Genomic DNA, 27040 nt, shown 5'->3' on the forward strand with positions numbered 1-27040 from the left:
TTGGGGTAATGAAGTGGCCATGTAGAGATACAGCATCTTAGTAGAACACGTTGAAATTAGTTACATGTAGGTGCACAGCTTTCCAGGTTGCCACTGGGGCTTTACGGAACCTGCCTGAGAATGCTGTAATGACTTTGGAAGTCTCTACTGCAACATAGATTGATAATATAACATAGGGGAACATGGCTGATGCACAGAAAGGGTACAAAAGGAAGATTGTAAGAGTGAGAACATGTTAGCCCAGCAAACATGGAAGTTGGGATCATCTCACTTTAGTGGAAACTGTACTCTTTACATTCTCAGTCTAGAGGTTCTATGCAATGAAGACATAGAAAAGAGACTAAAATAAATATAAGAAGCTTTATTTGATCACAGTGCCCATAGTAGCATGGTGATTGTGCCAGCACAGCCAGGAGACATATGTGCATGAATGCATAAGAAGCTACTGCAGTGACTAGAGTGAAGGGCAAGAGGCAGTCACTTGTTGATTACATGCACGGAGCCCTGTTTCCCAACAGTGTGCCACTCACAAAGTGAAGTCAGTGTTGCAACAGCTGGCATTTTCAGAAAAGGGCAACCCTTGGTGGATTGCAACAAACAACAAGGTGATGGATGGAATGTTTGAATTAATCTTGGCCAGCATTCCAGTCCTTTTTTTTTGCTTTATGCAAATCAGTCTTGGTCATGTTCCAAAGCAAACAGTCCTACCTGAAGTTCCAGGCCAAGTCTCCTTCAGATGAGAACCCAAACAACCCCAGTCTAGCTCTGGCATACACTTAGGCCTTGTCAATGAAGTACAACTTGTGTCCTGTGTGTTAGACCTGGCACCATTGGCGTGGGTTTCCCCTGCATTTTTGGTCTTTGCCTCCTGTATTTTTGCTGTGTGTTGAACTCCGTTTTGCTGGTCTAGATGCATTGGGCACTTTGCCACTGCTGTTCAGTGCCAAAGTGCAAGTGCTCCCTTTGTAAATTGATATTATGGATTTGTGATTCCATGATTGGCATATTTGATTTACTTGTCAGACCCTAGTATAGTGCACTGTGTGTGCCGAGGGCCTGTAAATCAAATGTTGCTAGTGGGCCGCAGCACTGATTGTGCCACCCACAGAAGCAGCCTGTAAAATGTAAACCTGGCCTGCCATTGCAGAGCCTGTGTGAAGTCTGGGACTGCCATGTCGACTTGGCAAGTGCACACACTTGCCAGTTCTGAAACCTTCCCTTTTCTACATTTTAGTCACCCCTAATGTAGGCCCAAGGTCCCCCTGTGGGCAGGGTGCATTGTATGAGAAAGGTAGGACATGCCCCGATGAGTGTGGCATGTCCTGATAGTGAAATATTGCCAATTTAGTTTTTCACTATTGCAAGGCTACCTGTTGCCATAGGACAGAATGGGGAGTTTGTTTATAACATCCTATAAACATAACTGGCCCTGGGAACAAGGTAGAAAAATAAAGTTTAGTATACCTGAACTCAGAATGTTAAAATGCATCTTTTAGTGAGGGTGATTTTTATATTCTGTGTTTGAAAATACCACTTTTAGAAAGTAGGTATTGTCTTGCCTAACATTCCAGTGTGCCTCTGCTAGGTTTGTGTCTTGCATGTCTTGCTTTTGAATGACAGGGGCTGGAGAGGGGCAGCGGCTAAAGAAGTCTGATGGGTCAGGGATGGGCTGGGCTGAATAGACGTGAGCTGCATTTAGAGTGGGGGAGGAGATTTCCTTTCACCTGAATGGGCCTGGTCTGCCTTCAACAATGCTGTCTCCACCTCCTGCCAGGAAACTAACTGCACCAGTGAGGACAGAACTGGTGTTGGCTGGGTACAGACACTCTCTGCCTTCAGAGAACAAAGAATGTTTGTGTATACAAAGAGGGGCCCAGACACCAGACTTTAAGCTGAGGAGGAATACTGCCTATGTGCTGTTTGCTGTCTATGGTTGGCCTGCAGTGGCTACTTGCTGCCAAGGAAAGGAGAAGGAACTTTGCTGCTTGGTTTGTCCCCCTGCTGGAAGAGAAGATCTCCAAGGACTTGAACAGAGCTTGCCTCCTATTCTAGAGGTCTCAGGACCAGCGTGTCTGTGGGCACCGTCTCTGATCGTCGCTGCAGAAGAAACGGGTAACCAACTCTGTCATCGAGTCTGTCGCAGGATTCCGTGTCCTGAAAGCACCACCAAGAGCAATGCCTCGCTTCGCAGCGCAACCCTGGTCTCACTGACTCCGTCGATGAGCCGCTGCTTGCACTGCATACTGTGGGCACTGCACTCCGCAATGCTTCACTACATGCTGCAAGGACGTCACCGACTCTGTCGCTGCCCGACCTGAACATTGGCCGGCTCCGTCGCTGCACCCTGACCTGCCAGCACCGCAGCGAGCACCGTCTCACCCTTCAATGCAAGCCCTGGTCTCACAGACTCCATCAACGAGCCGCTGCCTGCACCGAATTGTGAGCACATCGTCCGCTGCCACACTCTGCTTCACAACACAACTGCAACGTTTGCCCGACCAACTCACATTGACATGTTGGTCGCAACAAGAAAGGTACTGTGTCCGATGCTTTATCTGGCCCGTATCTACACAGTCGGCTGGAATTATTAGACTCTGTCGTATTCAGTATCGCGGTATTTTTCATAAGTACTATTTTTCAAGAGTATATTATGTTGGATTCTTATTGTATTTGGTCTTGTTGGTTTAGATAAAGATTTGCTATTTTTCTAAACTTTTGTGGTGTCCATTTGTAGTGTTTTAACTGTATTACTGTATGTGTTCACACATGGTTTACACACTGCCTTTGAGATAGGCCTGTCTGCTCATGCCAAGCTATCAAGGGGGTGAGCAGGGGTTATTTTAGGAGTGTATCCCCCTTACCCTGACTAGAGGTTTTTGCACATTATGTTTTTGCTCTTATCTGCTACATATCACCAGGAAAGGGCATTGTATGCTGCAATTGGCTTGTATTTAGAACAATTTACAAATAGTTTGATTTTTTCTTCTCAAGGTTCATAACAGTCCACATTGTCATGGATCAGTGTACTCCTGCCCTCGGTCAATCGCTATGTTCTTTTCAAGCCAGGAGGATATCGTTATTTCTGGCCACGAAGTGAGAAAGGGGGGCAGCCGGTAAGTTATTTGTTTTCTGGTAACAGTAGCCTAATGTACTCATGAAATAGCATGACTTATAATGGCAATAGATGTTGCTTATATCACTCAATAAGTGGTAATGATTTGTCAGTAAATACGTTACAGGTAGGCCTGTGTGTACAAGGGTAGCGGAATTTCCAAGCTGAGATGATTACGATTTCAATTACATTGTTGAAATCAGGGCTTGCTCTTCCAATTTGTTTAAGCTGTACAGCAAAGTGAAGATAGTATTAGTCTTAATTAAGTTCTGTGGGGAACAGAACTGGGATTTTATTAAGTGTTTACACACACATATATAAAGATATAGGCAACTGAAAATCCCTTTTTGAGAGAAACAATGTCCTACCTATAACTAGGTGGGAGATATATTGATGAATCTTCATGATGTTTCTCAAAACATTAGCTTGGTACTTCAGATGGTGTCTGGAAAGTTTGAGGGTGTTTCATGTAGCAGGGGCTGAGAAAAAGGGGGGTCCCAAAACATGTTTCCCCATGTTAATTCCCATAGGAATTAACATGGAAAGAAGACCGATCTTGGTACGCAGATCATGCCATTTGTAATTTTGTGTTAAACAGTTCAGTAGTTTGGGGTATATTAACTGGAAAACAAATTTGTACATACATGGACGCAAATCCTCATTGGATCCAACGGTCCCCATGCCGTAATCTGATTGGCTGTCAACACTTCAACCAGGAGGTGTTGCCAGCCATCTTAGGACTCGACTTGTGCTGAGTCCCACAAAAAACGTAAAAAATAAAGACTGGGGGCAGGGTAGAACTACCCTGACCCCCTAGAACTGGTGGTGGGGTCTGAGGGTTAAAATAATTTTCAATCAGTTTTGCTACGAAATCATGGGTGGATCAGAGGATTTGTGGCAAAATTGAAGAAAACAAGAGCTGGATCCAGAGCATCTTTGTAAGGAAGCCCCTGGGTGGGCCAAATCCTGGAGGCATGCGGGCATTATAAATATAAAGGAGGGGGGTGCATGGGGCCCCCCTCCAAGGCTTTATAAAAGTCCCAGGGACCGCCATGTTCCTGGGGCACTTCTTTTTAATTATGCTCAGGTGCCCGTGTGGCACCCCCGTGTCCCAGAGACCACAACCTTACAGGGGCTATTTATGAAGGGAATATGGGGAGGCCCGTATACACCCCCAAGCCCCAGGGACCTCCTCCTTCCTGGGGTTAATATTAATGAAATCAGGGGGGCTTTGCGACCCCCGGTCCCTGGGAACCCCCACCTCCCCACGGCTGTTTAATTTTGAAATGGGGGCCTCACATACCGGGAAGGAAGTGGGCCCCAGGGCCCAGGGGTCTGTGAAGCACCCCATTTCACGCGGCCCCCCCTCCTGGAGACAATGTTGACCCTGGGAACTGCAACCCCAAGGGCTGGCTCCTGGTATGTCCGCTCCACTTCCAGCAAGCAAGAGCATTGAAAATACTCTTGCTTGCTGGAAGCAGATCTAAAGTGCTTTCAGAGACAGGGAGCTGCCTTTGCAGCAGCTCTGTATGTTCTAAATCAATGCTGGCTCCCACAGATGGCGCAGAGCTGGCAGGGACCGTGAGGCAACAGACACAAGATTGGGCTCCCCATGTGGTTCCAGTGGAGACTGGGGGCTCTGAGGGCATCCAGCAGACATGGTGGGGCCGCAGTGGGGTAAAAAGAGCTGAAATCATCCCATGTTGGGGGCCTCATGTCCCGCCTCCACCATTTGAGAAAGGCTGGACCCTGGGGGAATGGGGTCATCGAGGCCTATGTCGGCCCAGTGAGCAGGGCCACACGGTCCTCCTCACTTATTAGAAATAGGCCAGGCCCCGGGGGATGTGGTGTCCATGGCTAAAATCAGCTGGGAAAGGGATGGCCATGAGGCCCCCTCTCCTAATAAAAGGTTTTTTTGAATGCCTCGCCTGGGAAAGTTGCCGGAGGCCCCACTCACTTTCTCCACCCCTCTGCAAACGTACCTCCTGGCTCACAACTGGTTGGGGGATGAAGCCCCCTTAGATGCTGAGGGTCCTTGGTGGCCAAAACCCCTCCTGTAATCTCCAGTAAGTCCCACACAGCGGGATTACTGAGAGATCAACTAAAGCCCCGCCTCTTTCTTTACCACTCTGCAAACACACCTCCTGGCATACTATTGGTTGGGAGGTGAAGTTTCCTTGGATTCATCTTTGTAAGGAAGCTCCCGAGTGGGCCAAATCCCAAAGGCATACGGGCATTATAAATATAAAGGAGGGGGTGCATGTGGCTCTCCTCCAAGGCTTTATAAAAGGCCAGGGGACTGCCATATTACCGGGGCACTTCTTTTTAATTATGCTTGGGTATCCATGTGGCACCCCAGTGTCCCAGGGACCACCACCTTACTGGGTCTATTTATGAAGGTAAAATGGGGAGCCCTGGGGACCTCCTCCTCCCCGGGGTTAATATTAAAGAAATCAGGGGGGGCTTTTTAACCCCCGTTCCCTGGGAACCACCACCTCCTCAGGGTTGTTTAATTTTGAAATGGGGGAGCCTCAACTACCCCATGGCCCCATGGAGGTAGTGGGCCCCATGGCCCAGGGGTTGTGAGGCCCCCATTTCAAAATCAAAGGCACTCTTACACCTCCTGGTGCACTACTGGTTGGGGGATGAATCCCTCTTAGATGCTGATGGTCCTTGGTGGCCAAGAACCCCTCCTGTTCCCTCCAGTTAGTCCCACACAGCGGGATTGCTGATAGGTCTTCGGAAGCCCCGCCCCTTTCTTCATCACTCTGCCAACGCACCTCCTGGCATACTAATGGTTAGGGGGTGCAGTTCCCTTAGATGCTAAGGGTACTTGGGGGCCAGGGACCCCACCTATTACCGCCAGAACGTCCCACACAGAGGTATTGCTGAGAGGTCTTTGGAGGCCACACCCCCTTTCTCCACCACTGTGCAAATGCACCTCCTGGCACACTGCTGGTTGGGGGATGAAGTTCCCTTGGATGCTAAGAGTCCTTGGGTGCCAAGAACCCCTCCTGTTATCTCCAGTAAGTCCCACACAGTGAGATTGCTGAGAGGTCAGCGGAGGCTCTGCCCCCTTTGTCCCCCAGTCTGCAAACATGCCTACTTGCGCACTACTGGTTGGGGAATGAAAGTCCACTGTGAGGATTTTTGCAATTGGGTTAATACCTTAAACCCTTACCTGCGGTTTACCCACACTATTTCTGATAAACAAATCCCCTTTCTGGACCTCTTAATCCTACTGAAAGACCAGACTATGAGCACTACAATCCATCGTAAGTCCACTGACAGGAACAGTCTACTACATTTTAAGAGCTACCACCCTTTAGCTCTCAAGCAAAACCTCCCTTTCGGACAGTTCCTCTGTATCAGGAGGAATTGTAGTTCGCTTCCTGACTTCATCAAGGAATCTTCGGTTCTGACTAATAATCTCCTGCAACGGGGATATCAGAGTCGTGATGTTAAGAATTCACTCAAACGTGCCCGCAATAACAATAGGGAAGGGTTACTTGAACCAAGGGTACGCACCGGTGAAGACTGCCTCACATGTGTTTCTACTTACACGCCGAATTCGGCACAACTTAGAAACATCATTAAAAAACATTGGAACATCCTCAATACCGGGGTTCTTTCATTGACTACCCCACGGTTCGCGTTCAAACGTACTACCAATCTGAAGGACGGGCTTATACACACTAGACCAAAACTACCCAAAAACATCAGACAGACCACCCTATGGAACCTCCCTCCTGTTACGGGCCATTATCCTTGTGGCTCCTGTGTAGCATGCCCTCTCACCAAAGTCACGAAAAATATTGAATTTCCTAATGGGTTCACTTGGCAAAACAGAACACACACCAATTGCAACACCCAAAATTGCATTTATCTGATCCGATGCCCGTGTAGTCTCCCCTATATAGGGATGACCACTAGACCAATAAAAACTAGAATTATTGAGCATCGGAGCAATTTTCGGTGTAACAAAGATAACACGAAAATGACAAAACATTTCCTTGACAAAAAACACTCCCCTGACTCTTTCCAGTGGACAGTCCTCCAATCCTTCAAGACCATTAGCAATGCTAAATTGTTCTCCATTGAACAAAGGTGGGTTATGAGACTTTCCTCACACCTGGTAGGGTTGAATGAAGACATCCCATGGGCTAGCCTGCTGAATATTTGATCCTATCCTTGAATCCTCTTCAGCCCACACACGAATAATCGTAGACGGGCTTTACACACCTGAACGGGTCCAACATCATTGATTATCTACCCCTAACACAGGGACTTTTTGGGCCGTTTTTTCGCGTCTGTATCACCCGTGACCCCCTTGTTAATATTTGTCTATGGGGAGTGTCCTTTTCCCTCTACCAACCCCCTTCTTTTGACGGAATTCTATTTGTCCTTTCCGTTCATTTATTCATATAGCCGAGGGCGAGCACGTGAATATCTGGATCTTGCTGTGTATTCACGTTACCAGATCCGATGTGTATCACATGACAATCACCCTTGATTTCGGCGATGGCTGTGTAAATATATTTGTTCACGTTACCTGTGAACTGGGTTGACACAGATAACGCTAGGGTCTTTTTCCTGTTGCTTTTAGACTTCCTTAAACCCTTAACCTCCATGGCTTGCATTGCTAATAAGTTTTATTACGTATTTTTGGACACTTTTAAACAGCCGGATCCATGATTATCGAAACCTCAGTCATGTTGCGTAGTTACCGTTACCAGGAGATAGAACCTAATACACCACCACTAATTGGCTGACATCTCCACCCCGGAGCGTCAATAGGACGTCGACTCTAACTCCATCAGACATACGGGAGCCTATCAGAGTGGCTCTACCCTCCACACACGCAACCGTTTGACGTGTTACGATGAGCCCTCCCTATTGATTGGCTCGTGCTAGCCATGTCTTCTCCCCGCCATAATCCAGGGTTGTCCACCGAGCTGGCGCGGACGGAAGATAGGTTCCGAGTCTCTCCACATCAAGGACGGCTGTGAGTATTGACCATTTCCCCGGGGTGAGCTCTAGAGACTCCATGCGTGTCTTCACTTGATCCTCAACTGAGGACAGCTTGAATACGTAATCACTATGATAATCAAAGGTAGCCAAGATAACTATTTATAACCTAAAGATATCCTCGTATACCGTTATCTCCTCTCGAGATGCCACTGATTATCATTTTTATTGAATTTAAACCATGTAACAGTGCCATCCCCAAAGCACGATGTGTATGCCTTTATTGTATATACACAACATTGTTTAAATACACCCAATGAACGGGTGCTTTTGTGTCCACAGAACACTGTACTATTCAGTGTTATTGTTTAGCGCCTGCTCGCTGGAACCAGACGCCCTTAACTCCAGGGTGAGTTGTTTCTTTCCTCAAGTTTTTACACATTTGGGCATATTTTTAACATATCAGTTCTGCAACAGCCCTTGCCTGACATAACTAATATGTCACTCAAGTCACTAAGAAGTTTTGTTGAACACTCCTTACCATGTCATGTACCTATACATCACTGATACTGCATGACACTTTTCTGGGTGCAGTTTATGAGGCGATTTGACTTTACATTGTTTGCAGCAAATTTATCTTTATGATTTGTATGTTTGTCCTTTTACCTTCTCTTTTACAGGCATTACTAATTTTTAAGTAACCACTTATTAGGGTGCTGTACCAGTGGTAAGTATTAGTTGCTGCCACCACCAATAAGTGTGTGTACTTCTCTGGTCCTGAAGAATTGTGGTCTAGTTGACCAATGCAAGAAACATGTTGACCACTTGAGCGTAATTCAGACACCCTCACTGGAAGATTACGCATGTTTTTGTTTTTAATTAAGAGTGGGACCGTTCTTATTAAAACTTGTTATCTAGGATCTCCACTACTTACTTTTAACACACTTAGTCTCACACGCACTTCACTATAGGGCCCTCACTTGCACTCACCAACCGGCAAAGAATGGAATAAAGATCTCCACTAAAAGGCGCCTTTAAGGTCGCCGATCGGGGATTGCAGCGCCGCCCCGATTCGGAGCAGACCTGATGATGATACTTGACATCTGGGCCACCTGCTGACGATACATGACAGCGAGTCTGCCGGATGTGTGAGGGTCTTTTTCCTTAAGGAGGAATCACCTCCTGACTCGTACAATTTCATAACCTTTGACAGCCTCTGTAGGAACAGCATACCTTTATTCATTTAGATTTATGCCTGGGCTGAGTATGCTGGACCTGTCCTAAATAGCCCCTTGTTCCTCCTTGTATTGTATTGTATTTAGCACGAGGTTCTCCTCGTAGGAACTGACTAGGATACCAAGGACATTCAAATTCTTGAAGCCTTGGCCCACTTATATTGTTATAGGGCAGAGATTTTTCCTGCCCTCTTCTTCCTTTTCAATTTTATCCCTTGATTCAGCTTGACCATGGATGACTGCCAGGGTTTAAGCTTTGGCGACGACGCTGCTGCATAAATTTTACGTACACCATCTTTACTAGGGTTAGATACCGGCTCCACCTCTGGAGCCCAATCTGACGACCTCACGACCCTAACTACCCTTAAACGGGAGTGGTTGAAAATCACATTACATGGAGCAATGATGACGGAGTACCTTAGGGCTAACATCGCCCCTAATGGCTTAATTGTGAAGAACTTTCCCCGTCTCTTTCTTGAAGACATGATCTTCAAGAAAGAATGCTCCCTGGTGTCCAGGGACTGGTTGATACTTATTATCAATACAGCCAAGAGACTGGCAGATGCACTCCTCATCAGAATCCAGAATCTTGAGGGCATTGTTAAAGTCTCCCTAACCACTGTAGTCTTCAAAACTAAATTGTCTGAAATTAACAACGAGATAGCGGAGAACAAGGAATTCTTGATGAAACAAAAGATAACTAAATTACAAAAAGACATCAAGAAATTCGACAAAGAGAAGGTTTATCCATATCTCAAGGCAGACTACACATCAGTGTTAAACAGCTACTCCTCGGATGAGGATTTCAACAGCTCTAGACGCAACTCAAATACAAGCAGTGATTCGAGCAGCGGAGGCTACTCGAACAATAGGAATAGACAAGGACAACAGAACTACCCCTCTGATCCGATGATCCCATTTCAGGGACAATATCCACCGACTCCACAGTTCTGGCACTTCCCCGGTTTTCAACAGGGCCCGCCTCCTCCTTTTTACCAACAGGGCCCCCCTTTTTTAGGCAGAGGTTGGGGCAGAGGAAGAGGGCGGAGAAGAGGAGAAGAGAAAAGGGTACACTGGCAGGACCAACCCTCAACATCAATGGAAACAAGGAGCCAAACGAAAAACAAGAGACGTTAATAGTTAACCTCTCACCTCGCATACTGGATGAGACAGAGAAAAAAGTCCTCCAAAAAGGTTTGGGGTTTGTCCCAACACCTAGGATTGACGTGTTCAGAGAAATGTGTGAAATACAAGCCTTTTTTCGCAAAATACGTTTGAAGGCGTATTTCCATGGCGAACCAGGGACCCCCACTGAAGATTCTGGGCTACATAAACCTTCCACTTTTACACCACACAGTGGTATGGTCCCCAATGAGGTCTTAACCTTTGAGCAGGCAGTCCTTAAAGACTGGAAACAAAAACAACCCGTTAATGCCTTCCACAATATTACCAAAGGGGAAGAGTTAGCATTACGGTCACTTAGCAACGATCCCTTGGTCACTATCAAACAAGCAGACAAGGGGGGAGCAACGGTAATCATGTCAACTACAGATTACCGCATGGAGTGTGCACGCCAACTCAGTGACAGGAAATACTATTTACCGATTACAGAGGACCCTACTACTCGACTCAGAACAGTGATCAACACTATGGTCTTCCATGCTGAGACCCATGGTTGGATTACTACTAAGGAAGCTACCTTTCTGGTGACTACTGAACCAAAAACTCCATATTTCTACTGTCTCCCAAAAATACACAAGGGGATAAACCCGCCTCCTGGCCGACCTATTGTCTCCGGGATTGGATCGCTTCTCGAACCACTTTCACAATTTGTTGATCACTTTCTTAAACCTGTGGTTCAGAAAACTCCCTCTTTTCTTAGGGATACCATGGATATTCTCAGACTTTTAGAGGGTTTTCAACACCAGGGTCAAGTGGATTTCCTCATCACCCTGGATGTTGAGGCCCTCTACACCAATATTCCACAAAGGGCCACTCTTGAGGTGATTGAGGATGTTTTTAGTGAACTGGATTGGGTGTCAGCTACACCCCGTCCCTTTGTCCTAGAATGTGCGTCTCTAGCTCTCACGGAAAACTTTTTCGAATACGAGGGCCAATTATACCATCAAATACAGGGCACCTCGATGGGCAGCACATTTGCCCCGAGTGTGGCCTGTATCTATATGGCAGCTTTCGAAGAGAGAGCCATCCACCACGAATCGAATCCCTACAGATCTAACATCCTATTGTTGAAGAGATTCATTGATGATATTCTGATTCTGTGGAAAGGTGACCAAGTCCACTGTGAGGATTTTTGCAATTGGGTTAATACCGTAAACCCGTACCTGCGGTTTACCCACACTATTTCTGATAAACAAATCCCCTTTCTGGACCTCTTAATCCTACTGAAAGACCAGACTATGAGCACTACAATCCATCGTAAGTCCACTGACAGGAACAGTCTACTACATTTTAAGAGCTACCACCCTTTAGCTCTCAAGCAAAACCTCCCTTTCGGACAGTTCCTCCGTATCAGGAGGAATTGTAGTTCGCTTCCTGACTTCATCAAGGAATCTTCGGTTCTGACTAATAATCTCCTGCAACGGGGATATCAGAGTCGTGATGTTAAGAATTCACTCAAACGTGCCCGCAATAACAATAGGGAAGGGTTACTTGAACCAAGGGTACGCACCGGTGAAGACTGCCTCACATGTGTTTCTACTTACACGCCGAATTCGGCACAACTTAGAAACATCATTAAAAAACATTGGAACATCCTCAATACCGGGGTTCTTTCATTGACTACCCCACGGTTTGCGTTCAAACGTACTACCAATCTGAAGGACAGGCTTATACACACTAGACCAAAACTACCCAAAAACATCAGACAGACCACCCTATGGAACCTCCCTTCTGTTACGGGCCATTATCCTTGTGGCTCCTGTGTAGCATGCCCTCTCACCAAAGTCACGAAAAATATTGAATTTCCTAATGGGTTCACTTGGCAAAACAGAACACACACCAATTGCAACACCCAAAATTGCATTTATCTGATCCGATGCCCGTGTAGTCTCCCCTATATAGGGATGACCACTAGACCAATAAAAACTAGAATTATTGAGCATCGGAGCAATTTTCGGTGTAACAAAGATAACACGAAAATGACAAAACATTTCCTTGACAAAAAACACTCCCCTGACTCTTTCCAGTGGACAGTCCTCCAATCCTTCAAGACCATTAGCAATGCTAAATTGTTCTCCATTGAACAAAGGTGGGTTATGAGACTTTCCTCACACCTGGTAGGGTTGAATGAAGACATCCCATGGGCTAGCCTGCTGAATATTTGATCCTATCCTTGAATCCTCTACAGCCCACACATGAATAATCGTAGACGGGCTTTACACACCTGAACGGGTCCAACATCATTGATTATCTACCCCTAACACAGGGACTTTTTGGGCCGTTTTTTCGCGTCTGTATCACCCGTGACCCCCTTGTTAATATTTGTCTATGGGGAGTGTCCTTTTCCCTCTACCAACCCCCTTCTTTTGACGGAATTCTATTTGTCCTTTCCGTTCATTTATTCATATAGCCGAGGGCGAGCACGTGAATATCTGGATCTTGCTGTGTATTCACGTTACCAGATCCGATGTGTATCACATGACAATCACCCTTGATTTCGGCGATGGCTGTGTAAATATATTTGTTCACGTTACCTGTGAACTGGGTTGACACAGATAACGCTAGGGTCTTTTTCCTGTTGCTTTTAGACTTCCTTAAACCCTTAACCTCCATGGCTTGCATTGCTAATAAGTTTTATTACGTATTTTTGGACACTTTTAAACAGCCGGATCCATGATTATCGAAACCTCAGTCATGTTGCGTAGTTACCGTTACCAGGAGATAGAACCTAATACACCACCACTAATTGGCTGACATCTCCACCCCGGAGCGTCAATAGGACGTCGACTCTAACTCCATCAGACATACGGGAGCCTATCAGAGTGGCTCTACCCTCCACACACGCAACCGTTTGACATGTTACGATGAGCCCTCCCTATTGATTGGCTCGTGCTAGCTATGTCTTCTCCCCGCCATAATCCAGGGTTGTCCACCGAGCTGGCGCGGACGGAAGATAGGTTCCGAGTCTCTCCACATCAAGGATGGCTGTGAGTATTGACCATTTCCCCGGGGTGAGCTCTAGAGACTCCATGCGTGTCTTCACTTGATCCTCAACTGAGGACAGCTTGAATACGTAATCACTATGATAATCGAAGGTAGCCAAGATAACTATTTATAACCTAAAGATATCCTCGTATACCGTTATCTCCTCTCGAGATGCCACTGATTATCATTTTTATTGAATTTAAACCATGTAACAGTGCCATCCCCAAATCACGATGTGTATGCCTTTATTGTATATACACGACATTGTTTAAATACACCCCATGAACGGGTGCTTTTGTGTCCACAGAACACTGTACTATTCAGTGTTATTGTTTAGCGCCTGCTCGCTGGAACCAGACGCCCTTAACTCCAGGGTGAGTTGTTTCTTTCCTCAAGTTTTTACACATTTGGGCATATTTTTAACATATCAGTTCTGCAACAGCCCTTGCCTGACATAACTAATATGTCACTCAAGTCACTAAGAAGTTTTGTTGAACACTCCTTACCATGTCATGTACCTATACATCACTGATACTGCATGACACTTTTCTGGGTGCAGTTTATGAGGCGATTTGACTTTACATTGTTTGCAGCAAATTTATCTTTATGATTTGTATGTTTGTCCTTTTACCTTCTCTTTAACAGGCATTACTAATTTTTAAGTAACCACGTATTAGGGTGCTGTACCAGTGGTAAGTATTAGTTGCTGCCACCACCAATAAGTGTTTGTACTTCTCTTGTCCTGAAGAATTGCGGTCTAGTTGACCAATGCAAGAAACATGTTGACCACTTGAGCGTAATTCAGACACCCTCACTGGAAGATTACGCATGTTTTTGTTTTTAATTAAGAGTGGGACCGTTCTTATTAAAACTTGTTATCTAGGATCTCCACTACTTACTTTTAACACACTTAGTCTCACACGCACTTCACTATAGGGCCCTCACTTGCACTCACCAACCGGCAAAGAATGGAATAAAGATCTCCACTAAAAGGCGCCTTTAAGGTCGCCGATCGGGGATTGCAGCGCCGCCCCGATTCGGAGCAGACCTGATGATGATACTTGACATCTGGGCCACCTGCTGACGATACATGACAGCGAGTCTGCCGGATGTGTGAGGGTCTTTTTCCTTAAGGAGGAATCACCTCCTGACTCGTACAATTTCATAACCTTTGACAGCCTCTGTAGGAACAGCATACCTTTATTCATTTATATTGGGGAATGAAGAACCCTTGGATGCTGAGGGCTTTTTTTCCAGGCATGGGACCCCTCCTGTTACCTCCAGTAAGTTCCACACAGTGGGATTCCTGAGAGGTCTTTATAGGCCATGCCCCCTTTGTCCACCTCTCTGCAAACGTGCCTCCTGGTTCAATACTGGTTGAGGGATAAAGTCCCCTTGGATGCTCAGGGTCCGTGGGGGCCAAGAATACCTTCTGTTACCTCCACTAAGTCCAACACAGCGGGATTGCTATGAGGTCAGTGGATGGGGTCCCTGGGCCAGTGATGAGGAAGTGCCCCTGTTTGGTGGATATTCACCTCCTTGTAGTTTCATCAGTTTCCCTAGACGAGGATTCATGTTATCACAGATTTTTGGATGAAGATACTCGAGGAACTATCACATTGCAGATATTGCATTCACACAAGGTCGTTTGAGACATTAGCTTGTGGTCCTTTACACAGCTGTAGTGTAGAATATGCACTAGACATTTACCCAACAAGGCATACTTACTAATTAACAAGTAGAAAGTACTCCAGTTGGGTAGATATTTTCTGTAAAACTGTGGATGCTTGTTGGATAAAGGGGCAGGTGAGGGTTCTGTTGTGTTCCAGTCACTCGCACAGCTACTGACACACCCACCCACACAGAAATTTAGATGCCCTATCACATGCCTATTCAGCCCCACTCACGTACACTCACAGATCCATTCAGCCACTCACACCCCCACTCACATACCCATTCAGCTACTCACACACTCACTCATACAACCACTAATACACCCACTCACAGACCCATACAGCTGCTCACAGACCTACTCACACATTTATATAACCACTCACACACCCACTCACAGACCCATACAGCCCCTCACACACCCAGAAAACTACTCACATAACACTCACATACCCATACAGCCATTCAGACACTGACTCACAGACTCATGTAGCCACTCACAAAACCAGTAACATACCCACACAGCTACCCACCTAACCCCCTACCCACTTCCAGACACATACGCCACTCACACACCCAGTTAAAACCCCATACAGCTACTCACACACCCACTCACAGACCCATACAGGCAATCACACATCCACAGACCCATATAGCCACTCACACACCCAGTCACCAGCCCATGCAGCCACACACACACCTACAAAACCACTCATACACAAACACTCACAGACCCATGCAGCCACTCACACACCCACTCATGAACCAATACAGCCACTCATACACCCACTCACAAAGGTTACAGGTTACAGTTAGGAAATACAATGTAAAAAGCTTGGAAATTCACTATAAAAACCAAAGATTACAGGGACGTTATTGTTGGGAAATAACATTAAAACACTGCAGAAATTCACTAAAAAAACAAAGGTTACAGGAACATTATAGTTAGGCTCAGATTACACTCGTACAAAGCCAGTGAAATTCAGCAGTTATAGTTACATGAGCTCAGTATAACTTACACCCCCAGCAATGCACTGCTTATGACCTCACATATTACATCCCTCATGACATGGTCAGTGACATCACTGATGACATCATTGATGACATCTCAAATGATATCACTGATGACGTCATCCACAGAACCACTCATATACCCATTCACACACCCACACAACCACTCATACACCTACTCACATACCCAAACAACCACTCACACAGCCACTCGCTAAACTATAGAGCCACTCATATACCTCCTCATCCATGCAGCCACTCACATAGCCACTCACTTACCTATACACCTACATTCACAACCACTTACTCACCCATGCAGTCACTCACACCACTGCTCACTCACCCATACAGCCACTCACATACCCACTCACTCACCCATACAGCCTCTCAACAGAGCCACTCACTCACCCATACCTCCATTCACACACCCACCCAGACACCCTCACAACCTTATACATACTGATTCACACATTCATACAAGCACTTTCACAACTGCTCACCCACCCTTAAAACCACTCACACAGACACTCATTCTCCAGTAAATCCAGTCACACCCATTCAGTTAACCAAAGACTGGCTCAAACAGCCACTCACTCACCAATACAGCCACGTACATACCCAGTCACTCACCCATACATCCACTCACACAGCAGCTGCTTACTCACCCATACAGCCACTCACACACAGCCATTCACTCACTCATACAGCTACTCACACCAACTTAATCACCCATACAGCTACTCACAAACTCACTTTTTCACCCATACAGCCACTCACACACACATGCAGTCACTCAGACACCCTTGCACATGGATACACACAGTCACACAGCCACTCACATAATACACGTTGGAAATAGTATTACTCATTAGTAGTACATAAAGTATACTAATTTAACTTTTGTAGTACCTTAGTATATATATTTAACATTCAGAAACTTTTAAAAAACATTCACAATCACTGGATGATGTCATCAGTGATGTCATTTGAGATGTCACTGACCACGTCATGAGCGATGTAATATGTGAGGTCATAAGCAGTGCATTGCTAGGGCATAAGTTATAGTTAGGTCAGGTAACTGTTTTTTCAGTAAATTTCTACATTTTGTTAATGTTAATTCCTAACTATACTGTCCCTGTAACCTTTGGTTTTTTTTAATTGAATCTCTAAGGTTTTTATTTTTGTAACTGTAACCTTAGATGATGGGTGTGTGAGTGGCAGGCTGTATGTGTTGTTGAGTGGGGTGAGTGGCTATATGAGGTTGTGAGTGAGTGTATGAGTGTCCGAGTGGATTTGTGAATGGGTGTGTGAGTGGTTTTGTGGGTGTGGGAGTTTCTGTGTGGCTCTGTGAGTGGGTCTGTTAGTGCCTGCATAGCTCTGTTAGTGGGTGTGTGAGTGCCATTGTGGGCATGTAGGTTGGTGTGTAAGTGGAGGTATGGGTCTGTGAGTAGGTGTGTGAGTACCGGCATGGGTGTATGAGTGTCGCTATGAATGCCTACATAGGTTTGTGAGGGGGTGAATACCAATAGGCTTTTTTGTGGGTGGGTGCATGTCCCTCCCTAAACCCCTCCTACCTCCTCCCTAATCCCCTTCTTACTCCTTTACAATCCCTCCCATTTATTAGTAAGTTTACCCCTTTACTAAGCAACTCCCTGGTCCCTCCCACGTTTACTATTAAGTAGTAAACTTAAATGTGTGAGGATCCCCCTTGGAAAAGGTAGGAGAGGTGGTGGTGGAACTCGAATGTTTGTGAATAGCATTTTGTGCTACTTTAGTAGTACCAATGTAGTACTACTACATGTACTACAAAAAGCAGATTATGAATAGGCCCAAATGTGTTTCACCCGGGCTCATGTTGAGGCCCACAGGATGCTGCCTCAGCTCTGAATGATCGTTTTACTCTAGCCCCACTGGAAGCCCAAAAATATCCATTGTTATTTTGCTTCGATTTTCTAACGAATCTATTCACAAGGGATCTAGACAACTTTTTACCCGGGGCCGTTAGGCTCTTAATAAAGTTCAACATGTCTTCTGAACTTTTCGCTCTGGACCTGTATACTGACATGGGTGTGATTGATCTTGGGCCTCGTGTTACACGTTGTAATTGGATCAAAATGGTGTCTACTTTTATACCGTTATAAGCCCTTTTTCCGCAGGTGTGGGGTAATATCTGTAGTTTTCTTCTATTCATTTCTGATTCGGGAATATTTTTGGAAGAGATCAATCTACCAAATAAAGTTTTGCTCTTTTATTTGGTTTGGTTACTTTTTGGAGTGAATTAACTAGTGTGTTGCTATTTTAGGTGGTCCAAGGAAGATTGCACAAAATAAATTTCTGCAGCTACGGTATCTTAAACAATTATTAACATTAATTTCTGCTAATTTCGTTTGCAGCGTAATATTGCCACAGACCATCGAAAATGTGTTCATCGAGAGGCTAGCGGACTACATTCTGGTGAAAACTACTTTCGGATTTTCCCTCGCTTGGGACGGGAGCTCTGGAGTTTACATCAAACTAACAGATGACCATAAAGGAAAACCTTGTGGCCTGTGTGGGAATTTTAATGGCAATACATCGGATGATCTGATAAAGCAGAACAGTAAGTATAGCCAGCCTCCACAGAGCCACCTGTGAGATGTGAGCACTGCCTGCCCTGCACATTCCACTGCTTGGCACTGCAGCTCCCGTTACCCTCTCCATTTCAGCGGAGTGCTGGTGACATTTGAGCAGAAAGCTACCTTTGAACTCCTTCTTAGGCAAAGGCAGAGGCTCTTTTGTCAGGTCTGTGCTGGTATATTTGTTAGCCAATTGGTTCAGTGATTCAAAGCAATTGATGTCTGTGAAAGTACGGAAACATGGCATTCCCTTTGAACATCATCCAACGCTTGTTGGAAAAATGATCCGCGGCAGGAAAGGGCAACACCGTTTTATACGTTTTTAACAAATGCAAAACTGTTTTAAGGTGCAGCACTCATGGGAGCATTTGAACATTTTTTGAATATGCAGCTATGCACTGTGATGCAGGGTTTATGTATAACTGTCAGGGCTGGAAATGGAAGAAACTTACTGCAGGAACCCACAAATTGGGGGTCAAGGTGTGCCAGCAGAAAGTGGTTGAGGTCATATGAAAAATGCAGTCTGACAGTCAAGATATATATATATTCATTTACATTGTAGAAACTCTACCGCAAAGGAATTGGCAAGAAGGACAAATGTGAGGGCGGATATGTTGTAGTTTGAGTAACAAGTCACAAACAGGTTCTGTTTTAAAATATCATACTGGGTCATGGCAACTACTGCAGAGATCCTTCTGTACTTATTTATTTCCAGGGTATAAGTATTTTTAAGGTAACTCTGCTGGTTAATGCGCCAGCTTGCGAGACCTGTGTTTTATCCAGTCATAAAATAGCATAGTGGGTTAAAGTGCCTGCTGCAAAGCACAACGTGTAACATACAGATTACAAATGTGTATTTTATATAGCTAGCTCCAGTGGCTACTGTACTAGCAGTTCAAAAGTTACAACCTCCTTATATATCACAGTGAGATAGAACCTTTTGAATTTGTTTAACCTTTCGTTATTCGAAGGTTGCTAGAACAAGTTCAGATGGGTAGCAATAACGTTTTATTAATACATACAACCACAATCACTGATTAACATTTTAAAACCTGATTTTTTTGATTTTCCAGACCAATCACTAGTCCCACTTAATACATAACAGAACACATGATATGAGAATCCTACACCTTGTAATCCTCATTGTTTTATGTAGCATTTAATATACATTGATTTAGACCCTTTTTTGGCTCAATGTCTTTGTGTAATGTGTGTGATGTAAAGCACTCTTTCAAGATATATGGAGTGACATTGAGCTCCATCCGCCTGTCACGCAACCAATTCGAAAAATATTCAACAGACTTCGGCGTCAGTTTGATCATCCATTTTTAATCCATATAAATCCAGATTGTGTATTCCATTTCATTCATTTTCTATTCGTTTCTCAGTTCATATTAAAGGCTGCATGTTTCCCCATTAGTTACAAATGCAGCAGATATGCCTATCCAGGCCTTTATCTGTAGCACGTGTGTGTACACAATAAATCCTGGGTAGCTATGTTCGTTGTAACCCAATGCATTTCGGGCTCGATAGCCCTTCGTCAGGGGTAGCTATAAATATGATTTAAAGCCACCGTTTGAATAGTGATGAGGCATGCGATTTGCGACCCCATTGGGAATCCCTAACAGTGTCTGTGACACTGTTGTACATTGCATTTTTGTGCTTTGCAAAGCGACACAATTTGCGAGTCGCAAAATGTATGGGTTGTACATCTGGCCCTTTGTTACCTTCCTTGACATCTAGGTGTTAAGCTACAAATAGCTCAGAGCCAGGATGAGACTCAAACAAAAGAACGTCTAATGGCCATTTAAAGGAGGCTTTTGCACCCAGCAGGAACTGAAATAAGAGGCTTCCCTCACTCATTTCAGGCTGCTGTTCCAATCAGAAAGTAGACGACTTGCGGGCATTGCTGAACGTGCCCCATGTCGGCAAATAATGATAGGACAAATTCAATATATTTCCCTGGGGCCAACCAAGATCGAGCTTAATAATTGCTGCTTGATCTGGGATCCAAGTGGATCACCTTCATTTCCTGCACTGATAACTGTATATAATAAAGTGTGTAGTCTGTTGGTTGGGTTGTAGGTGCACGAGTTACTTTGTGCTTGATTGCGTCTTTCTTACTCATGTTCAAGAGATTCTTAGTGTATCTGGGTTGCATGTAAGCCAAAATAATTTGAAATTTGATGCTTTTGCAGTGTGTGGATTTGTGCAATGAGTGCAAATTTCCTTGGAGGTGTTCTGATTTGTTTTTGTAACAATGACAAGTGAGTGGAAATTAAAGAGTGGAAGGTGTGTGTATGTGGGCTTTTTAGTTGTGCTGTGACAAGCTATGTTATTGAGTAGCGTAGAGACAGAATGACTTATTCAGTGATGTCATTTTGTGTCTGTGAGTTATTTTGTGCTTTGTAAGTGAGGCAGGCTAGGATATGAAGCTCTCTGTCAAGTTCTATGATCAAGTATTATTTGTGAAAGGAATGAGTTAGATTGTTCATGAGTATGGCTGTAGACTGCATGGAGGCTGAGCAGTTACAGGAGCGATGACCTTCTGATGCTATTCTTTGTGTTTGAATTTAGATATTTTCAAGAGATGTGGCTTCCTGTGATGTATTATACTCATTTTATTATGCGTGAAGGGGCCGTGTAGAGCCACTGTGCCGGTGATTGTGATTGCCAAGTGTCTGGTCCTTGACCAGTTGAAGGAGAGTTGGCTTCATAATGATGCTGTTTGTGGTTGCATTGAGATACTTTTGATAGAAGGGGCCAGTCTCCAGTGAAAGGTGTAATGGTGTTACAAGTGAAAGGTAGAGATAGGGTGGTCACCTACCAAGGAATCTGATGCAGGCTGAGCAGACCTTGACTTGTCTTGGGAGTAAGAAATCTACAGACTTGCACTTTCATTGCAATTGTACTTTTTTGTCAGTTCTGTATTTGTTGTGATGATATCTGGATATATATGGGCATTGAATTGAGTTTGTGAAGGGTCGGTTTTTGTTTGTTGTGAGTGAATGATGCAGAAGTATGAACAGATATCAGTGTATCATCGGAGGGGATGGGGTGACTAAGGATGTGTGGTATCCGTGCATACTGTGCAAATGAAGTGGGTAAAAGGTTTTCTGATGAATGATCATATGTTTGGTAGGAGAGTGTAACATGAGCAGGAGAGTTCTGCAGGTAACCTTTTGATTTCAGTTTGAGGATGGCTGAGGTAGGGAGAACTGTAGGTCCTGTCAGAGTATGTGTAAATGTATTTATGTTTATTTGTGATTTCCCATAGGCAAATAAAACCCACCATGATAACTGAGTGCTTTACAAAGATGCCAATTTCTAATTGTGTTGTAGCCTATTTCTGGGTAAGGAAAATGGTAGGACATCTCCGAGCAGGCTGACATTTTTGAACCGTAGACTATCCATATGCACCCTGTGAAAATATTTGACTTGATTAGAGCCTAAGGTCATTGCAGTCTAGAGAGCTTTAATCGCAAGCCAGGGCTTGTTAACTGTACAGTTGCAAGACATCGTGTTCGAGGTGAAAGTGTCTGTTGAAAGAAGTAACATCAGCTCTTGCTGCAAGCTGCTGTAAGAGGGGTTTGCCCTGATCACTGTTGGGATGAGTTCCAGATCTTGGGGTCACTTACTGTAAAGGATGGTTTCAAGCTCTTTAAAAAGGAGAGTTGCAAGTAGTAGGAAATTCAAGCTCCATAGCGAATGGGTTCCAGCTGAGATCACTCGTTTTTGTGTTACATTATTGAGGGTCCTCCCATGCACAATTTTGTGAACAATACAGGCTAGTTTTAACTGGCTTTTGCTTCAATAGGTAAACATTTGAGTGTCTGTGGTATTGAGGTAATGTGGTCTGATCCTCTGGCTACAGAAATTAGTCTAGCGGCCATGATGACAGCTGGTCTCAGTAGGTGAGTTGTAACTACGGCATGCCAGACAGCAATAAGCTGCCATAGTAGAGTCTCAAGAGAACAAATACTTTCACAAATGTTTTGAGTCTTCTGCAGGAATGAGAGGTTTGATCCCTCCTAAGAATTTGATCTGATGTTGGGCCCTTATACTAAGGCATACATCGGTCAGCCCCCCCCCCCCCTACCTGTAATGGTGTGCATACAGGTTTTTTTTTTAAAGAGAAATGAGAAATAAAGAAGATATTTTATGTACCTGTTAATGTTAACAAATTAAACTACATTGGGTCAGATTTTGAATTATAAATTTAAAGGAGGTATAGATAGCGGGAGGAAAAACTGTCAAAATCAAATCATACTTTATTCGGCTGTATAACATCCATACAAGTGCACAAATACGATACAAAGACTAAATATTATTGAAAACAGTTAATCTCAGAATATAAATCATGACAGTCTCATATAAGAAAAATAATAAAACATTGAACTATATTTCCAAAGTCAGTAAATGTTCCTGGTATAATTTAGCACAGCATGACCTAACTCTTACGTTCCCAGTTGTTGTAAGAGCAAGAAAGCTATCTTGTATGGACCAGTATTAAAACTACGCAGCTGGGGAATTAAAAAGCATTTTCTATGAGTTAAATACAGTTTGCGGAAAAGAAAAACGTGCTCTGTTGGAAACTCCCGTCGCAGAAACATACAGGTAAGGATTAAAACCAGGTTCCTTGTGTCAGAAAGGCCACCAAAAAATTAACAAGATTGAAATGTATCCTCGTAAGAAGGACCCTGGACCATGCATTTGGAATACATTACAGATACAGCTCTGGAATAAAGGTTGTGTTAATGTTCCAATGAGGTAGCCACAGGTCCCTGACCTGCAGTTCGTCTCTATGAACTTTAAAGCACTTTTCAAAAAACAGATCCTGGACCATGTGAGGAACCAGAAATTGGAACTCCTCAGGGTTTTAATACAAGTCAGGGTTCCCTTGCTCATTAAAAGTTTCTCTAATATAAGTTAGCCATGGGATTTTCCTAATGTTCTCTAATGTTAAACAATTCCTTAAAATTGCTTTGGTAAGGTGGTATTCAGGATTCCTCGAAACTCTTTACCATAACAATAAAGGTTGCAATTTAATGTCATCTTTATCAAAACCCAAACGCCTCAGCATGACAGCAAACAAAGGGTGGATTGTGGGAGAGAAAGGAGTCTTCAAATGGAGTGGTTATTAATCGTTTGTACAGGAGCAACATCAGTATATCCATATACAACTGCACCAAACGTGCTAAGCAAGCATTTGCTTTTATGGATCCGCACAATTTCCTTAACTAGTTTGTGTCCTAGCATTTGGGCGAACTGGAATACAGCTTCAAGAGATTTCTGAAGTTGGAGTGATCTGATTTTTAACAGGAATTTCCAGTTGAAGGCTTCATCAAATGGTATTCCCAGATATTTAAAATTAGGAACCTTAGCTACCTCTCTAACCTGAGAATATAAATGTCCTTGATTTAGCATATTTGAGGCAACATTTCACGACAAATGGTTTAATGAGGTATGTCTTCAGATCCAGATCAAACATAAAAGTGTTAAAAGCATCCAATAAAATCTGTAGACCATTGGCAGTTCTATCTATTAAAACTACGCCATCCAAATGTAAAAGAACTGGTTTGACATGGGAACTTATCTTAGGCATGTCTTTACTTCTCTTACACAGACCATTAATATACAAACAAAAACAAAAAGGGTGCTAAAGCACACCCTTGCCGTACAACACCGACACAGGAGTTTATTTTAGGCAATAAGTTACCCTCTGTACTGTACCGGATCCTGGCAGTTGTTTGCCAGCATAGTAGCTGAATGATAGCCCTTTTGTAACCCATGCCTTCCATGATATTCCATAGCGTGGGCCGTTGCACAGAATCAAAGGCACAGGTGAGATCCATGAAAGCTAAGTGTATGGATTCTCTACATCCATGGTCTTGGTCAGGTTAGTTTGAGTCTGGTCAGGGCAGAGGGTTATGACTCTTCCACTGGTATTGTCAATATGCTGGGTCCGCAATTCACAACATCACCCCCTTTTCCAAAGGCATGTAGCTCAAGCATCCTCATTCCACTGTGCACTGAAACACTGGTTCCACTGCACAGATGTGGAGCTCTTCATTGGTTTTAGTTTTAAAGCAGGTGCAAGGACTTTTTCTTAACCTTTGTTGTGGACCCTAATGTCATCATCATTGTTTCTTTTTTCACAGCAGATGAATACTCAGAAGACATTGCCCAGTTTGCGAACAGCTGGTCTGTACAGAGCCCAGATGAATCGGCCTGTGTAGCTACTTTGTCAGAATTTCCAAGTCCATGCCCAAACAAAGAATTACACGAGGTAAGTGTATCAATATTGCCCGTAACAGTCAAAATGTAAGATTGCTCTTTAAATGTTGCCTTCTTGTCAGTTGCTATACTTGCTGTTTCTAGTAAACGAACAGACAAAAGTTAGTTTGTGCATCACACACTGACCGTCCTGGGAGCTGGTGTATGTGGCACAAGAGATGAGAACGGAGACAGTGGTAGCGCCTGTACATGTGGTATAATTTCAGTGTAGATTTTGGCCCTTGGCAGCAGTGTAGCAATTGATGCTCTGGAACTGAATGAATGAATGTATGAATGAATGAATATTGAACTTGTAGAGCGTGAACTTAGCCCAAGGGCGTCAAGGCGCTTTTGCGGACCTAAGGGTGCAGACAGGAAGACATGCTCATACTGAAGTCTGTGCGAATAGCCAAGTCTTTAAGGCTTTGCGGAAGAGAGTGTGGGACACTGGACTAGAGAGCTCTTCAGGGAGGGAGTTCCACAGTTTGGCAGCCAGAGTGGAAAAAGCTCTGCCTCCCCATTTTACCGTCTTAAACCTCGGTGCAATTAACAGATTCTTATCTGAGGACCGGAGCAGCCTGCTAGGAACATATTGATGGACAATGGCCTTAATCCCCTCGTGGCCTGAGCCATAATAGGCATGAGTCAGGCACATTGTTTTGAAGAGGATCTTACGCTCCAAAGGTAGCCAGTGCAGCAGCTTAATGGAGGCTGTGACAGAATGAAATTTTGGTAGGTTCATCACCACCCTGGCCGCAGCATTCTGCACCAACTGAGCATCATGTGGGCTGTACCTGTGCCACCAGAGTTTTCCGAAGAAAGATGAAGCCTGAGCAGGCCATCCGATGTGTGCCACAACATGCCCTCTCCCATTCACTGGCACCACTGATGGGAGCTTGCGTCTCTCTTGCATGCCTTCCCTTGACTGTCGCCTCTTCTCTCATGCAGTATGTAAAATTATCCATGGCCAGTTTTCCCGGTAATTTTGATGCTCATTGGCCTTAACCAGTTTTACCTAAAAGGATTAATAAGTGCAAACCAGATCTCAATACATACACAACGCTAATCTATTTGCAGGGCCTTTGCTTTGCTTTAAAAAAAAGTAATTGCGACCCGGAAGGTGGTCATTGCAGCAGGTGCGTGTAAAATGAGGATTGTGTTGTTGTGTTCCTGCATGTCCTTGCTCTTTTGCTCACATATTTCCAATACAAGCCCAGATGGAAACTCGGCATGTATGGGACAAGCCCTGCACCAGCACCGTGACATCTCCACACCAGGGACACATGCAGGCTCTCACCAAGAGGACGAGAATCCTTTCACAATGCGAGAGGCACCAACTTGCCAGATGCTCCTTTGCTTCAGTCTTAAAGATCAGATTTTAAAGATCATTCACAGCCATCTTTTAACCAATGAAGTCTTGCGTTGCTCATGTCTACATGTTTAAAATATATATTCGTTTGCAGGACGGAGCTCATGTCAAACTGTCCTGCTGTGTCTTCACAGGTCAGGCACAAGCCAGTCAACCTCATGTCACTTGCTGACAGTCCCACGGGCTTGAGCTTGTCCAAATCAAGCTGCCTGGGCAACCCAATCTCTGCCACTCACCCTCAGAGAGGGGACCCTTCTTCCCAAAGCCAGATTACTTGTCAATGCAATGGCAACCTCACTCAGTGCGCCTGTTCCTCAGCGTGGGGCCAGTCGAGGCAGCCGAGGCATCCTTGCAGCGGTGGATCAGGAGACAGCTTTCCTGTGCATTGGGGGTAACTTTTAAGGGCATTCCCTCACATTTTGGTACATAGAGGCTCAGGGTCACTTCCAATATACCGACATTTAGCTGAGGTGGGGGGAAATTTCTAGAAAACATGATTGTGTTGCATATAATGGTTACATATTATGGATAAGCAGAAGCCTGTAAGTTTCATATCCTGTGCTCATTGACCACAACATGGTCGCCCATGCAGCACAATCATATTTCATTATTTTAC

The 27040-nt window shown here is 44.5% G+C and overlaps 1 protein-coding gene across 1 annotated transcript in view; it reads left to right on the top strand.

The window, feature by feature from the left end:
* OTOGL (otogelin like) overlaps nt 1-27040 on the top strand; it is a 939358-nt gene that overhangs the window by 77331 nt on the left and 834987 nt on the right. Inside the window, exons 8-10 of the mRNA XM_085653920.1 lie at nt 2992-3113; nt 18558-18763; nt 24941-25068. Of these exons, the coding sequence (XP_085510046.1) occupies nt 2992-3113; nt 18558-18763; nt 24941-25068 (456 nt within the window). The remainder of the gene's footprint in view (nt 1-2991; nt 3114-18557; nt 18764-24940; nt 25069-27040) is intronic.

This window comes from Triturus cristatus, chromosome 4_1 (genome assembly GCF_964204655.1).
Source record: "Triturus cristatus chromosome 4_1, aTriCri1.1, whole genome shotgun sequence".
Lineage (NCBI taxonomy): Eukaryota > Metazoa > Chordata > Amphibia > Caudata > Salamandridae > Triturus > Triturus cristatus.